Below are 15,920 nucleotides of genomic sequence, written 5' to 3' on the forward strand. Positions count from 1 at the left end.
CAGACAATCATGTTTTGTCACGTCACTTTTGAAACTAAAATAATATAATATTTATATAAAAGATAAAAGAATAAATTAAGGATATATATATTTATTTATTTTTTACATTACTCTATCACATAAACAAAAAAAAAAACAAATAACAATTATAAATTTGGGTGGGATTATGTGGACACTAGCAATAATGGGTTCCCGAAATTTTGGATGTGATTTTTTATTTTTAAAACTAATAAAAATAAACGACTAAAAATTGTGATTATTCACAAATGAAAACCATTGAAAATCTCAAACTTTACTGTGTTAGTTTCAATTTCACAAAAGACCTCGATGTATTCTTTAAAATTTGAAAATTAAATTGAATCTTTTAATATAATTTAAATATCAAATTGATGATTAAGCCTGTTGTAAATGAAGAAATTGACCAATAATGCAACAACCAAACGAAACAACTTAACCAAAAGTTATTAATTTAGTGATACTATTAAGTAGGAAATTAACGAGAGGGGTTGGTTTTGAAAGGGCAGAGGGAGCATGCTAGGGGTCCTATGTAAGATGCAATTGGTGTGGGGGAGTTCAGTATTCGAACTGTTACTTGATAAAGCACGGTTGATTATTCATTGCATATATATATATATTTAATATCTTCTTGAAGGCCAAGGTGGTAATTTTTTTACAATGCAAAATGTTACTTGCTACAATGGTTATAGGTCTTCATTTCCATAACATCGATCGCTTAATATTTAAACACAATCAACCTTGTAGAGTCCATGATGCACCTGGACTAATTCTTATGAGGTTCATGTAATGTAAGTGCTGCCACCTATTTCCGGTTGGAAAAATTATTCCCCTCCACGAAATGTTTAAGTATGTAATCTTCTTCTACTCGCATTGCATATCATCTCGTGATTCACTTTTGGAACTGATGCCGTTGCCATCCAATCACACCTTTGGTATCTGGTAGCCCACAAACAACCATTTTAACCTTAAAGCAAAGCTTTCGCAATTATACAAATCCGTAATTATTATTCCTACATTGAAACACATGGGTTAATTATTATCAACAAGGATATGGTGTAATAATCTTCATGGTGTGATATAAAGCTGGAAGACCATCTTGCCCTCAACAATCTCCATCTTATTAGAAATTTTCCTTGTGGAAATCATATTTCGTGTTTGTGTTGTGAGAGAAATCCGAAGCTAACTGACCAAGCTCTTTGGTTAGCGCTGGTGGCCCACAGTAAAATACCCCTGCATTATTACATTAACATGTTTTTAGTTAGAGGCACACATCAACCAAAACAATAATTTGAATCACCATCTTGAGAAATCATTGTATGGTTTAGATCATCTAAAACAATATCTATGTGTCACATTGTCAAACTTTATGAATTCTTTTTAGTAAATAGAAAAATATAACTGTCTGTAACGTGGTGATTATCCAGATTAAGATTATGTACACGTGGTCTGACCCATATTATTTTCTCCTCTATCTAGATGATATCCATCCATTCAAATTTTTGCAAAGCTTCACTTTATTTTATTTTGCGAAAGCTCCTCCACGGAGAGAACTTTTAAAAGGTTAAAACCACATAAGCACAAGTACACATGTTAGGAAAAAGGTACTAGTGTGACTAAAACCGAAGGAAAAATATATTCGAACACCCCCAAATACTAGTTGATAGATAGAGAGAAGAAGAAAAAAGTTCAAAAATATAAGTACAATAAGTGATATGATGTTATAAGAAGAGAAAAAAAATAAAAATGAAGAGTATGAATAAGGTGTTCAAAACAAAGAAATGTACAATAAGTGATAAGGTATTTAATATTAAGTATTGTTTGAATTATTTTAAAATAATTACTTTAAATATAACAAATTTATCATATATAAATATTTTAGAGTGAATAATCATTTTTCTGTAAAACAATGTTACTTATTTAAAGAGTGGAGAACTCACCAACACGAGCTCGTGGATGACTAACCGCAATGCGCTTGTAGACAGCGCGCCAATTAGGTTTAGCAAAGTGGGACTTTACACGCGTGCCAGAGACAATGTCCACGCCATTCTTGGCATGGTTTAGAGATTGCAACATAGCAATAAGAGCTGAGCGAGCATCACCCTCTTCATAGACACTAGTGCAATAGTTGTGGAGCTCAATCACCCCCTTATGATCCTCTTCAGCCACCTCATTCATCACCCCTTTGAACCAATCAAAGGACCCTTGCTCCCTTGTCACCCAATAGAAGTAGGCCCTCCTAGTGTTGAAGTTGCTCGAGCTATTTTTCTTGTGTGGGGACGACCCTCTTGGTGATTTATTACCAAACCCACTATTTGTTCCTTCCTCTATGTTGGTCTCCTCTTCCTCTTCCATGGCTTTCATGTTATTCACTATGTCCTTAAGTATACTAATCATTGGGGTGGCTCCAATTCCTAGCCCCACTAGCAAAACCACCTCATATTGCTTGTAGTCTTGGGCTGGTGCTCCGTACGGACCGTCAATTAGAACTTTAGGGAGAGCACTACATGATAATATAATGAAGGTTGAAAATTACTACTTGTTTGCCACTAATTAAGCAATAGAACTTGTATATACTAAAATAAAGTATCATTTGCCTGTCACTATACAATTGAAGTTGTAAGAATATACTTCACACGATGGCATAAGGGGAAAATGACAATTTGTAAGTCTGATTCAGAACATTTTAAAGCGTTTGGGTTATGTGTTTAATTAACACTTAATCAATTCAAAATGAATAAAATTGCTTGGGCTGATTGATTACCTACCACGCTTACAAACAATAAACAAGCATTTTCAACAAGCGTCCTTATCTCCTTTATTTTTTTTAATAATAATAGTAATTTTCTAAGTCCGAAATCGAAATAATAGCAACCGTTTGCTTTGGCCACTAGGACGATAAAAAATCTAAGCTCGTGGGAAGGTGGCATCGGGAATGTCGGCAAACATTATTGTTTATTGACACCAAGCTAAATAACGACAACAAAACAAGTTTGTTTAATTTAGATGCCCAATCCCAATGTTTTGGCGAATGAGTTTCTAAGTCTAACCCAACAAATAAAGTTTTACATAGTGTAAATGATTGATTTTTATTTAACTAGAAAAATAAAAGAAAAAATATAATGATAAAGGGTATGCTTATTTTGTTGAAAATACATTATAAATTAAAAAATAAGCCTAAAGAATTTATAATAGTTAATAAAATTTCCTAAAGAAGTTATTTTACTATTCTTCATAATTTAAAATTTAAAAACAATATTGAACAAATAAAAATCTCGAAAGCATTTTAAATTTTTTTTTAAAACAAACCCATCCAAATTATGTAAGTTATGTGAGTTGTTTTTCATATATTATTCATAATCAAAGAGGTTTAGATCATTTAGTTAAACAGTGTGTATGAATTCTATGTTTTTTTCCTACCAAAAAAAACCCTACTCATGACTTAATTATCTCAGGTATATTCAATCACATGATACAGTTGGCGTTTGTGATCCGTTTTTGGCATGCCTATCCATCACATTTTTTTAAAAAATAAAGTTATTTTCATAATATTTTTTATAATAATAAGGAGAGATAGAAAAGGAAAATAACATGTAGAATAAATGATATGACAAATAAGAATAACAATAAATTATAAAAAAAAAATCTTGTGAAAGGAATATTTTTTTCATTTAAAATGTGACATTTCCCATGTTAAATGTGGGTTAATTACCTCGGACTTCTATCTCCTTGCAAGTATTCAGCTCTTAGAAGTCCACTCTTGCCGTTGTCCGGTGGCTGGCAACACTGAAAGAAACAAAAAGTAACAACCTAGCTAATCAGAAAAAGAGAACACGGATTTGAAAGTAAACAAGATTACACGTAGAATTGCAAATATTTTTTTTTAAAGAAAAATGTGATATTGCACCCACAAAAACAGATGCAATATTGTAAGGATTTCTGAGTTTTGCTATGTAAATTAGTGTTATCCAAATCATATTATCCAACAAAAATTAACCTGAATTCACCTCTGAGAACTTGACTTTGAGACTCCGGGTCCAATCACCAAGTGTTCTGATATGAACGCTAAGGTAATCATCACCAGGGGCGGAGGTTATAGAAAATGGATGCCTGTGAAATCATAAACACTGTATTTAACTATGAAGGACTTAGATTTTGAGAAATGAGAGCATAAAAATAGTGGAGGTGCATGCACCTTGAGGGTATTTAGATGCAAATTAGCTATAAAACACAAGAGTTATTAAACTTTCTTCAAATTCATACCATTCAAATGGAGACACAGCAGCACAATTGAGAAACATGTATTGTCCACTCTTGTATCTAAATCCCTGGGGCTTTGACATATGAAGAGACAACACATTTCCAGGATAAACAGCCACCTTCAAATTGTGCAGTGAAAATGTGGTGAGACATACCTTTCGAGAATCTTTTTATGTACCATACTTCACAGATTAGCCAAAAATAATATTCAATGGGACCATATATTTCTTTCATACAACGAGTGATTAAATTATTCGATGCTCACCTTTAATATTCTCACAGGCTTGATGCTTGATCTGAGTGCTCTAGTCAATCTTTCTGATAAGTAAATGATAATGGGAATAGCCAAATACATCCAGGTCTACAAAACACATATAACAAGTTTCAACAATATTAATCAGAAGACACTAACAATGTAAAGGGTTTTTAAACTGTTGTCCAATTGCATACTGTCATGTATGATAAACTTATTAGTTTTTAAAATAACTACTTTAAAAGTTATACTAAAAGATGTAAATAGCTTTAAGTCTAAAGAACTAAAGGAAGGTGCTAACCGTTTTCTTGTACCATTCCTTGGTCAAGTAAAGTTTGATTCCATGCACAATGAGCAGTGCATAGACAATGACAAAGAGATGATGTGAGTACCAGAAGGCATTGAAGCCGGTGAGATTGTTGAGGGGTTTGGGTAGCTTGACCCTGCCTCTCCTGAACCAAGGGGTGGCTAAAGTGAAGGCTATTGCCATTAGCACAACCATGATAATCCCTGTTACTCCTTCCCATGATTTGACAAAAAACCAATAACTTGATGGTTGATCTCCGAAAAAAGGTTCCATGAGCTTGTACTTTTCGCTACTTGCATCAAGAAGGCGAGGAAAGTCACAAGCAAGATGGTAGATGGCATGTATACCAACTCCAATTGTTACTGCCACAGCTATACACTGCAAAAAAAAAAAAACTCTAATGTGCTTGCTACTACAAATTTCATTACCTTATTGACTTATTAAAGCTACCAAGTCTCAACAAACATTTGAACATAGTGACACATATGTTCTTTTTTAGTCTCACTCAATTCTCAAATGAACAACCAGCAGTAAACATTACCTTGTGGAAGTTGAGGTTGTCATCAAAAGGAACCATAATGCCAAGCTTGGTCTTGTTCCTTAGCCAAGTGATGGTGTTTCTGCAAACCGGTAGCAAGATAATAGCCATGTTCAATTTAAGTGTCTCAGCTGCACCTTTGGCCATGCATACACAATGGCCCATCACCTCATATGCATCTTCTCTCCTATACTGCACAAATTTGTAGGCAAATAGACCTAACATGACGCCAATCCACAGCAGCAATACCCAAGTTCTTTGCCAATTGTCCTGCAGGAAGTACTTGGTGTTTGTGTACCACCTCCTAATAGGATTGTCTTCATCTACAGGCTTAAGCTTTAAGCTTAGCATTTGGCTCAGGTACTTGCTATCTCCTCTAGTAGAATGGGTTGGTCCATGTAACAAGAGCATCTCTAGATCGTTTACCTGTTTTCACATTAATAATCACCAAATGGCCAAAGAAATGTGGCTAAGATGAGAATCTATAATAGTGAAAACATTTTGATGCCTATCTTATGAATATGAAATAATAGGCTTATCCAATTACTAATTACCATGATAAATCCTGTGTCTTCAGGGTCTAGTTCTTCCATGATCAAAGCCGCATATTCCTCTGCCTGCTTCTGTATGTTTGCAAGTTTGTTGGTAGTGGCGCTAAGGCAGATAATCTGAAAACAGAATCGATCACACAATCAAGGAAAATCCTATTCCAATGGGAACAAAATGCAAACCAGAAAAAAAGTTTCCCATAAAACTACTTTACTAATTCTGTGAGTTGATGAGACTAAAAAGTAACAATATTAGAATTCCTTAGTGGTGAATTTATGATGCCATACCTCTTTAATTTCTTCCTCAGTGATTCTTCCATCCGCATCTTTATCAACCCTGCATTACAAATTAAGCTTGGTAACATATTTCAGGACAATCGCCACATATTTTTTCACTTAAACTTTATAAACCAGAAAAAGCAAAGATCAAAGAATTAGTGTATGTTTAGAATATAGTTTGCAAACTTTTTTAATGAACTTCATTTTACAAATTAAGACCCCAAAAGCAACCTTCTCTCTTCTCTTATTTCAAACTGTGTTTTGAGGGAAAATTAAAACAAAACTCAGTTTACAATCAGACCCTACTGAAAACCAAACGAGAGGCCTTTTCCGTTTTACTTTTTGAACGAAACTAAACACCAAACATAGACTTACATGTCAAAGAATGTTCTGAGCCTAGAATCGAAATTCTGGTCAGAAATCTGGTCCCAGAAGTCCTTCAGCTGGGCCTTGTTAATGGAATCCCCCTGAATTTCCCTCCTCCTAGAAAGCGCATCAAAAAGCTCCCCTGCAAAGGCTTCTGACTCCTTGTTCATCCCTACAATTAAAACCAAACGCATCTAAAAAACCATTCCATACACCAACAACAAACATTTGAAGCTAAGTAAAGAAAAAAAACACGAGAAATTATCACATGATCCAGAACCACCAAGTGCCCATGATCATGACTAATCTTCACGTGACAGGTAACTGAGTTTTTCTCAATTTACGAGAAAGTGTTAAGAATAGTCCCATTCATGAACATAATAAGTACTTTTATATAGCTGGGTAGACCACCCCCTTATGAACCGGTTTTTAAGGGGACCTTTCGGATGCATTGACTGCACTATAAAATTTAATAGAAAGAATCAATAAAACTCAGTTATGCTATGTGTCACATGGAGATTATCCGTGACCACGACAGTCTCGGACCATGGAGTAATTTCTCGACCAGTGATCAACTCAAATATACCTATGCACTTGGCAAAGAGAGAGCGATGCAGGTATCCATTAGTGGAAGCAGTGAGAGCATCAAACTGCCTTTCAACCTCAACCCACCCTGCACCAGCATCAGTCTTGCTGATAAACTTGAGTCCCTTGAGAGCATGAGAAGCCGCGGATTTGTTCCTGTCATAGTGCAATCTGGAAGATGCAGTTTGCTTCGACAAGGAAGCAAAACGCTTCAGCTCCTGAGACACTTGTTGTATACGAATGGAAGCACTTCTCACAACGGAGGCACCAAAGGACCTTTTCTTCTCCATGCCTTTGCCAAGCAGAATCAGTTTCTCATCTTCGCTTTGATCGTTGTTAACAGTTTTGACACTGTGAAGTGCCACAGAGTCACCTTGGATGTCCATAGTGACCTCAACGTAGTCTCCTTCATCTTGTTCCTCTGTGGCGGAGGTGGAAGCAGAAGAAGTGTTGTTTAATTTGGAACTTCTTCTTTTGTTCAGTGGTCCACTGTGAGGTAAAGGTGCTCTTTCAGCAATGAGTTCTATGTCAGAGTCACGGTGGTGGTGATGTGAATCTGAAGAAGCTCCTCCGACAACCACGTCTGTTCCCATTTTCTTCTTCTTCTGCTGCTCCTGTGTGTGTCTGAGGTTCCCAGATGCAGATTTTTATGCGTACTGGTTCAGATACCGAAGATCCTTCTTCTGTTCTTCAGTTCCTCTCTCTTCACACACACCCTTTATATGATAAGGCTTTTCCAATGTTCCATTTCTCGATAGAGATGCAGACACTGGAGAGTTGTGTTTTAATATTATTATTATTATTGTCTTGTTGATTGTTGATTATGATTATAATAATATTAAAAGAGAGAAAGACAAAGACTTAATAGATGTTTAGTTAATAACACGTTTTTGAAGACTTAAAAATATACTTTTTTGAAGACACTTTAATGTAAAAAAAAAACTTTTTTTAAGACACTGTTTGTCAGTACTATAAAATATAACAAAGACTTATAATTATGAAACCAAACTTTTTTTTAAGCTTAATTTTGATTTAATGTTTCCTCGTATTCTTATGATTGTTAATAAATTTTAAAAAATAACAAAGAATCTAGTATTATTTTAGTATATTAAATAAGTGAGTTAATATTAATGATTACTTTTTTTTATTTTTTTTCTTTTTTCTGTTAGTGTTTCATCTCAATTAACCTTAAAATAAGATGAACAAAGAACTTTATTAAATTAACCTAAAATGAGATGAACAAAAAACTTTATTAAATTAACTGATAGGTGTAAAATAACATATTGTAATTAATTATTTGATTAATAAAGACATAAAAAAATTCTTAGCAATTTAATAAAAATAAAAATGAAAAAAAAGAAAATAATTTATATGAAGTAAAGATAAACTAAAAATTATTAAAATAAACTTGCAAACTTTTTTCCCTATATATGAGAATCAAAATTAGATCTTCCTCTCTTTGTCAACTTAATTACATCCAAGATAGTATACTTTGTTGTGATATCATGAAAATGTTTACCATGTAAAATGTAAATATCTCTAGCAGAATGTAGAAAAGACTCCTTTCCTATATTAGCCCCCACCAATTCATCGTGTTTCACGCCATGATGCTCGGCACACAAAGGTGGAATAACGTTGAAGAAGCATTGCAAGTTCTCCATTTCATTTTTAAAAAAATAATCATAAAATGCTCATTTATGAACGTTTCGAATTACACTAAATGTCTAATGTTAGTTCGAAATTATTAATTAATTAGAGCATTGGTTAAAGATGTAAAAAGAAAAAAAAATATTAGAATGCAATTTTTTTTTCTTATTTTAAAATGTGCTCTTACATGATTGTTAATAAACAAAAATTAATTCCTTAATCAATACTATTAGGACAGAGACACTGATTAATAAAACATTAATTTAATTTATTAACCAAAAGATGCTAAGAACCTTGTTAAAATCACATGATAGGAAGTATTAGATTTACGTACAACTTCTCACTATGAAAATATCTTCATTTTAAGAAGGAAAAGAAAAAGAAAAAAGTTAGGAAGATCGTGCTAAGAGACTTCAAAAGAACTCTACTCATGTCCCATGAAAGACGGGGACGTTTTGCTTTTCAACCAAAAAAATTGGTTTGTAGTCCATCTAATTGGCTGGAGTCCTTAGCTCATTAAAACTGTGTTGGGAGATTTGAACGTGAAACTTTGAAAAAAAAATGCAAAAAGTTCTATGCATATAAATTTCCTCTGCATCAACATCTTGTTGAAAAATTAGGAGAAAAAAAGGAAAAAAAAGTCAAAGATACATTAACTGGCACTGTAAAAATTTTAATAATGAGAAAATATATACGAGGCTCTTCTAAGATGAATCTAAATCTATAATCTGTGGAAATATAATTTTATTAACTCCATCTCAAAGGTAAAGTAAAGGAACAAGGAGAAGAAAGTAAAAAGAAAGATAATAGAAAAAATTGCATGAGATAAGAGAGTGATTTTCTTCTTCATTTTCACAAAGGACATGTGAATTTTTAACGAAAAGGTTTGATCAAGTAAACTCAAACCAAGTCATAATAGCAGTAAAATATGGATTGGATCAAGACAAATTAATCTCATAATCAATAAACAATAAAGAAAAAAGTTTCTTCTATATTTTCTTATAAAAGTTTCTTCTATATAAAGAATATTTGTTTGGTATAAGCCATGAATATTTTTTACAAAAGAGAATCGTGTTCGAGCATTGCGGAAGTATTATAGACAACAAATTCTTCTTTCAACAAATAAAGGATGGGAGATATAAATCATGAACTTCGAGAAGCTCCCAAAGATTATTGTCCATGATGATTGAGACTTTGTAAGAAAAATAAATGATTTGAAAATGATAAGATAGGGTGAATAGTAAATAAAGGTGTTGAGTTACATCTAACACCCTACTCTATATATAATAGGTAATCTAGTGTTTTCACGTGACAAATAGTAACGACTAAGATTGTATCGATAATATAAACGATTTAAATTGAGTCCTAATTAATTATGTTTGGTTTGCGTTATTAAATAAACATAGTGTTTAGTCCAATCGTCTCGTAGAAAGTATTGTTCAATCACATTGTCTTGAAATAATCTATGTGAGGTAAAAATTGCATGGGAAAAAACGTGGGGTAACATCCTTTTTTCTGGCACAAAGGATAGGATTCCTAATGAGTGAACATGAATCTCGTTTTCCTCAATGCATTATGAGTCGTTGATTGTCATCAGTGCTATTTCAACCACTCATTTTTTTGGCGCAGAAGACAAAACTCTACAAGATTCCTGATCGATGAATAATAACATCGTTTATGTCAATGCATTATAGACTGTTGATTATCGTTGGTGTTATCTCAACCACTTATTTTTTGAAATAGAGGACAAAATTATGTAAGATTCCTGACGAGTGAATAGTAATCTTGTTTATATCAATGCATTATGGACCGTTGATTTTGATCGGTGCTTTCTTGGCCATTCCTTTTCTAGCACAGAAGACAATGGTCTACAAGATTCTAGATGAGTAAAATCTTAAAGTCTTAATATTTGTCTTGTTTTTGGCCACTTTGTTTTTTTAAAATTGTTTTCTATTTTTTTTCCTTACACTTTTTTAAAAACATTATTGTTATGTTTTTGTTTTAAATTTTTTATTTTATTGATTGATATATATTAATTTATAACAAAGTATAATTTATCTTGAATAGTATTTAAGAAAAATAAATATATTTGAATACTCAATATAAATTTAATTTAGTTTAATATTTATCAAAATACATATATTTAACGGATCTAATTCTTTTACCCAAACAAATTAAATAAATAGAACATATTCAATTTTAATAGTATGCATTAATTCATGTAAAACTATTATTACTTGAATAATATTTTTTTAAAAATAATTTATCATTAAAAAAAACCAAGTTTATCAAGTTTGAAGAAGACGAATAAAAAAAAGTTACATAAATAAAACTTAGGTAAGCATTATAATCATTTGGGACTAACACGATTAAAGTAGCGAATGTTTAAAAAAGAACATCAACAAAATTCCAATGATGAATTGCAAGTTTATTCTAAAAAAATGACAACAATTACTTTGTGTAATTACTACACAAATTCATCACGCATCAAAGCAATTATCTCATCAGTCGTTCTTGGTTTCTTTGGTTTGCACAGCTGGGCAAGGATTTCATCTAGAGAACGCCCAAAAGTTGCATTCAACTCAATTGAACCTTTGGTATTAAATTCTGAATAGATAGACAACATTTTTTTGACATCATTGTCATGTTTGAGCTCCATACAGTCGTATGAAACACAACCATCATCTGTGTAGTTCAGTTGATGGTAAAAACATCTATTAAAATTTTGTAGTCTCCGTTGGCGTAAAAATTTGTTTTTCTTAAGGCAACAAGCAACATGTCCTCACTTATTGTGATAACTTTTGGATCAGTAGAACATTCAAACTATCCCTTCTTATGTTGGAATTATGTCATTATTGCAACACACAAGAATGGATACACTCTCTATGTCCTCACTTATTGTGATCTACTATTTTTCACGTGACACATATCAACAGTTGAGATTGCACCGACAATATAAATGTTTTAGATTGAATCTTAATTTATTACGTTTAGTTTGTGCTATTCAAAAAAATCAATGTTTACTCAAATCATCTTGTAGAAAGTATTGTGGAGTCACATTGTCTCGAAACAAGCTACCTGGGGTCAAATCATCTTTAAGAAATGAATGTTTAATCAATCTGTATGAGAAAAATGCAGTGCTCAGTAATGCATTGTTTACTGTTCACTCAATCAATAAGGGAAAACTAACAATGAACATAATAGGACATAATTAACAAGGACAAGGAATTAATGCATTTTGTGTCCACTAGTTCCACGTCTGGGTGGCTGTCTGTTTCTTGTCGGCTGTCGACGTACTTGTTCATGTTCTTGTGGTTTAACTTGTTCATCAGGAACAAGTTGTTCTTCATGGACAAAGTCATTAGTGGAAGAACTCCCGACAATACTTTGACATTCGAAGATCTGTACCCATGAGATTGCTCATAAAATCTTCTCTGCTTGCACTAAAGAATTGTGGATTGTACCCATAATCTTGTTGATGATGATGATGTTATGACATGAATTCATATGATTGAGCATGTGGTGGTAGTCCTTCATCTTGCATGCTGGCAACCACTAGTGGACTTTGTTGAAGAGGATATTGTTCAGTTTTTATGTCTAGAGTTGAACGAGATGTCGCTCCAACTTTTGGGTAAGTTGTAAACCGTTTTTAGAATTTGCTCAGTCTCAATTGATGTAGTAACTCATATGTTCAATCTTTCCTAAAATTGGTTGACTGATTAATACATGTTTGTGTCTTTCCTTCAAAATTTCAATCCATTGTTGATGTTCTTTGTCCAATTTGTATCACTATATTCTCTTATGTCAGTATGTTAGACTTTGTCAAGATTATGTTAAATTACATAAAATAAGTAAATAAAATCCCTATATTTAATTTTATTCATGTGAATATAAACAAAAGAACAACATCCCAAATTGTAATTATATTATAATTGAGCCTGCTTTGAATTGTTACGTCGTCTTCTTTCTCAAGAAAAGTAGTGGATCCAAAGCCATCTATATGGGATGATTTTTGCTCATCTAATTTATTTTTTGTACATTTCAATCCGCAATCCCTATTGCTTTATCACTTTGGTCTTATGTATATTCAACACGTAGATGATCTTTAGTTCATTCATTAGGTTCAAAATTACTTTTAGGTTTAAATATTTTTTTCCTTGTAATTTAGTGTTATTATTTTTTTGTTCTTATATTTTTTTTGTTTTAATTCTCGTAAAATGTGTTTATTTTTTATCTTTAAAACGCTTTAGATAATACTTTAAACATTAAAAAAATAGTGTAAGCAGAGAAAAATATTATCTAAAGCATTTTAAGAACGAAAAATAAAATAAAAAAACATATTTTATAAGAACTAAATCGAAAAAAAATTATAAGAACAAAATAAAAAAAAACACTAAATTATATAGACTAAAAAAATATATTTGCCTTACTTACTTTTATTATATTGTTCTCTTTTTTTATTATTTAGATTTGGATGATTAGCTTTTCAATTATTAATTTCCTATTTTCCTCCGGTACAACAGTTTATTAAGTGCTAATCGAAAGTGTACATGTCCATTGTGGTCCCTTAAAGATATGTGGCATCGCATCAGTTGTTATCCTATAATTACATCAAATTAGTCCTCTAAAATATGATACAAAATTGGCCTGTACGTCAGCGTCATGTTTTTGCAATCAAATCGATGTTTGAAGGATAAAAATGATGGCATTAAGTCTCATTCAATGGCCAATTTGATGCCACTAATAAATGGAGGATTGATGTTATGTATACCTCTGGGACCAAAATATATTAGTCATTCACTCCTATTAGAAATGTATTGAAGAGCCACTGTGTGGGATAGTGATAAGGGCGTTTGGTAGTTTGCAAAAGGTTACAACTTACAAGTTCAAGCCTCCATGCCATCATTATAACCAAAAAAAGTCTCTGTAGAAATTGTTTTTGCAGGTAGTGTAGTGAAACTTCTTGGTCTGTCGATCTCATAATTTCGAAGTTCAGCAGCCAGGGCAATGAATTTCCAATGCATAGTCAAAAAGTTGAGAGACCTCAAAAAGGATCCTTTAGTGGAGAATTTCTTGCTTCATATCAGCAACTATGAACTCAAGATTATTCTTACTTTATCTCCAATTGAAAATAACAGTTTCCAAAAGTTTAAAGCATAAGTTTAAATGATATAATATAATTCTGCTTTTCGTTTGCCTTCTTTACATATGAATCTAAAGGCATGCTACAATATGTAGGCTGTGAAGGAGGCAATGACTGACCCTACTGAGTGAGAGAGGGAGAAATGTGCCAAAGAAATGAGGGAAGAGTTCTTGAAGAGGAAGAAATGGAGGTTTAAAGAGAAGGTGTATTTTTTGTATAATTTGGAGGTATATGAGACTTCTATTTGACACTCAACTAATCCTCTCCCACCAGGTCAATCGGCCTATTGGGATAAAGTGGTATCTCCATTTGCCACTCAATTCTCAAGCTAGTGATCAAACCTTAGTCTCTGGTTTAAGGACACAAATATGGAACCACTTGTACCAATCACTTTCGGTTGCTGAGATACTCCAGAGTCAGATTGATTTGTGCCAGAGCAGTTGATTTGAATACGCACAAGTAATTCAAGGAGAGGAAATATTTGATATACAACTGTTATGATAAAATGTAAATTAAAGAAGCCATGTTATCATAACAGAAGGCATGCCAAGGGTAGGGTTTTCGGGTTCTGAGAAGCACGTTGGCAACTGGCCGAAATTATAACAGTGATATTAGTTAGTTAACTAGTTAGTTAGCTAGTTTGAGAGAGTAGATACTTACTGTAATATGGTATAAGAGCAAAACAGAGAAAATGTAGCACAAGAGAGGAGAAAAATGTGTTATTGAACTCTCAATTCCTTTAATAATGCAATTATAGTAGCAAATTGTATATGTAGTAAGACCAAAAAAAAATATTGTATATGTGGCATAACTAACAGTAACAGAAAAGGTTCCAGCCTAACCGCCAAAAGTAACTAACTGGTTAACTAACTAATATAATTATGATAGAAATAATTGCATATGTCCAACTTGGTAGAAATTGATGTAGGCATGGTGTTAGGATGCTGGGGGCCTGAGGCATTGTCGTTAACCTCCTGTCAGAAACAAATTGATTTATATTGATTGGCAGCAGAAAATGTATGTTTTTTTACCTCTTGTTGTTCACTGCATTTTAGGCATGGCTGATGACTGTTACTGGTTTTTAGACTCACATCATAATCTTTGTTGTTCCTTGTCCCCAACTACCTCCACATGGCTCTGTTAAACTTACTCTGAGGACACGTATTAGCATCATCATTACCAGCACTATTGCTGAGTTGGCTGCTATCAAGCAAAGGCTTGTTCATGACACAGATTATGGTGACAGCAAAGTAATCCGTGAGAATATCGACTTAGATTCTCTTCCTAACAGGAGCAGGTATATGAAAATCTCTCTTACTTTGATGGAACAAACCACTAAATATTTCTATGCAAAAAATTGGTGCTTCTGATTAACAATACTAAATTTTTGGCAACAAACTTTTGAAATATGTCATAGCTTTTTGGTTTATAGTGTCGGTGTAGATCTTGCTTTAGGCTAAAAGAAATTCACTTTGGGATGTTCATCTACAGCAAGATTGTCAAACATACTAAAATGACCAGATGGGTCATGGGGCATAGATATAATTGGTTGTTGGCCCTTTTAATTAGGCTACTAGAGCACGTGTGTTTTTGGATCCATACAATCTCTGCACATTTTTTGTGATTTCAAAATGTTCAAAAAAATATTTTCAGAACTCTTTCAAACCTGCACTTGACCGTGGAAAAGTCACCTTCTTAGCGTGTTTTTGGGTGGCCGGTGGAGATCCGATAGCGAAGTCCAAGGCATTTTCACCGCAAAAGTAAGTGGATTCATGCTTATGGGAAACAGAGGTTGGGGCAAATGAATATTGGCACCGGTAATCCAAACATGCCTTTAGTGCATGTTTGAATTGCAATTTACAAACTTAAGTTGGGTAATCTTAAGTTTACGAAATGAGTTTGAAAAAATGTTCCAACATTTACTTTTTTAAAATGAGTTTTCAGATTAAATTTTAGTCTCAAATATATTTTTAAGGAGA

The 15,920-nt window shown here is 32.9% G+C and overlaps 1 protein-coding gene across 2 annotated transcripts; it reads right to left on the reverse strand.

Annotated features, from left to right (window-relative positions):
• Window positions 1-600: 600 nt before the first annotated feature.
• On the reverse strand, window positions 601-7,914 carry LOC114410010 (respiratory burst oxidase homolog protein C-like). Of its 2 annotated transcripts, XM_028373738.1 has the most exons (12): window positions 7,153-7,912; window positions 6,576-6,738; window positions 6,210-6,258; window positions 5,928-6,041; window positions 5,377-5,799; window positions 4,830-5,213; window positions 4,541-4,636; window positions 4,279-4,394; window positions 4,023-4,125; window positions 3,728-3,801; window positions 1,956-2,518; window positions 601-1,248 (listed from the first exon to the last, which is right to left on the reverse strand). In XM_028373738.1, the coding sequence occupies exons 1-12, from the start codon at window positions 7,742-7,744 to the stop codon at window positions 1,139-1,141; spliced, it is 2,787 nt and encodes a 928-aa protein (XP_028229539.1). In that variant the 5' UTR covers window positions 7,745-7,912; the 3' UTR covers window positions 601-1,138. The 2 variants fall into 2 exon arrangements, with proteins under 2 accessions (XP_028229539.1, XP_028229540.1); XM_028373739.1 differs by lacking the exon at window positions 601-1,248 and having other exon boundaries at window positions 2,382-2,518; window positions 4,013-4,125; window positions 7,153-7,914.
• Window positions 7,915-15,920: the final 8,006 nt, after the last annotated feature.

The sequence above is a fragment of the Glycine soja genome, chromosome 4 (assembly GCF_004193775.1).
Source record: "Glycine soja cultivar W05 chromosome 4, ASM419377v2, whole genome shotgun sequence".
Taxonomy (NCBI): Eukaryota; Viridiplantae; Streptophyta; class Magnoliopsida; order Fabales; family Fabaceae; genus Glycine; species Glycine soja.

Excerpts from the sequence above, each read along its gene's own strand:
- LOC114410010 (XM_028373738.1), bottom strand. The coding sequence starts at position 7,744 with ATGGGAACAGACGTGGTTGTCGGAGGAGCTTCTTCAGATTCACATCAC. Across the intron at positions 6,739-7,152 it reads TCTCTTTGCCAAGTGCATAG|GGATGAACAAGGAGTCAGAA; the intron begins GTATATTTGAGT and ends TTTTAATTGTAG. Across the intron at positions 4,126-4,278 it reads GCTGTGTCTCCATTTGAATG|GCATCCATTTTCTATAACCT; the intron begins GTATGAATTTGA and ends ATGATTTCACAG.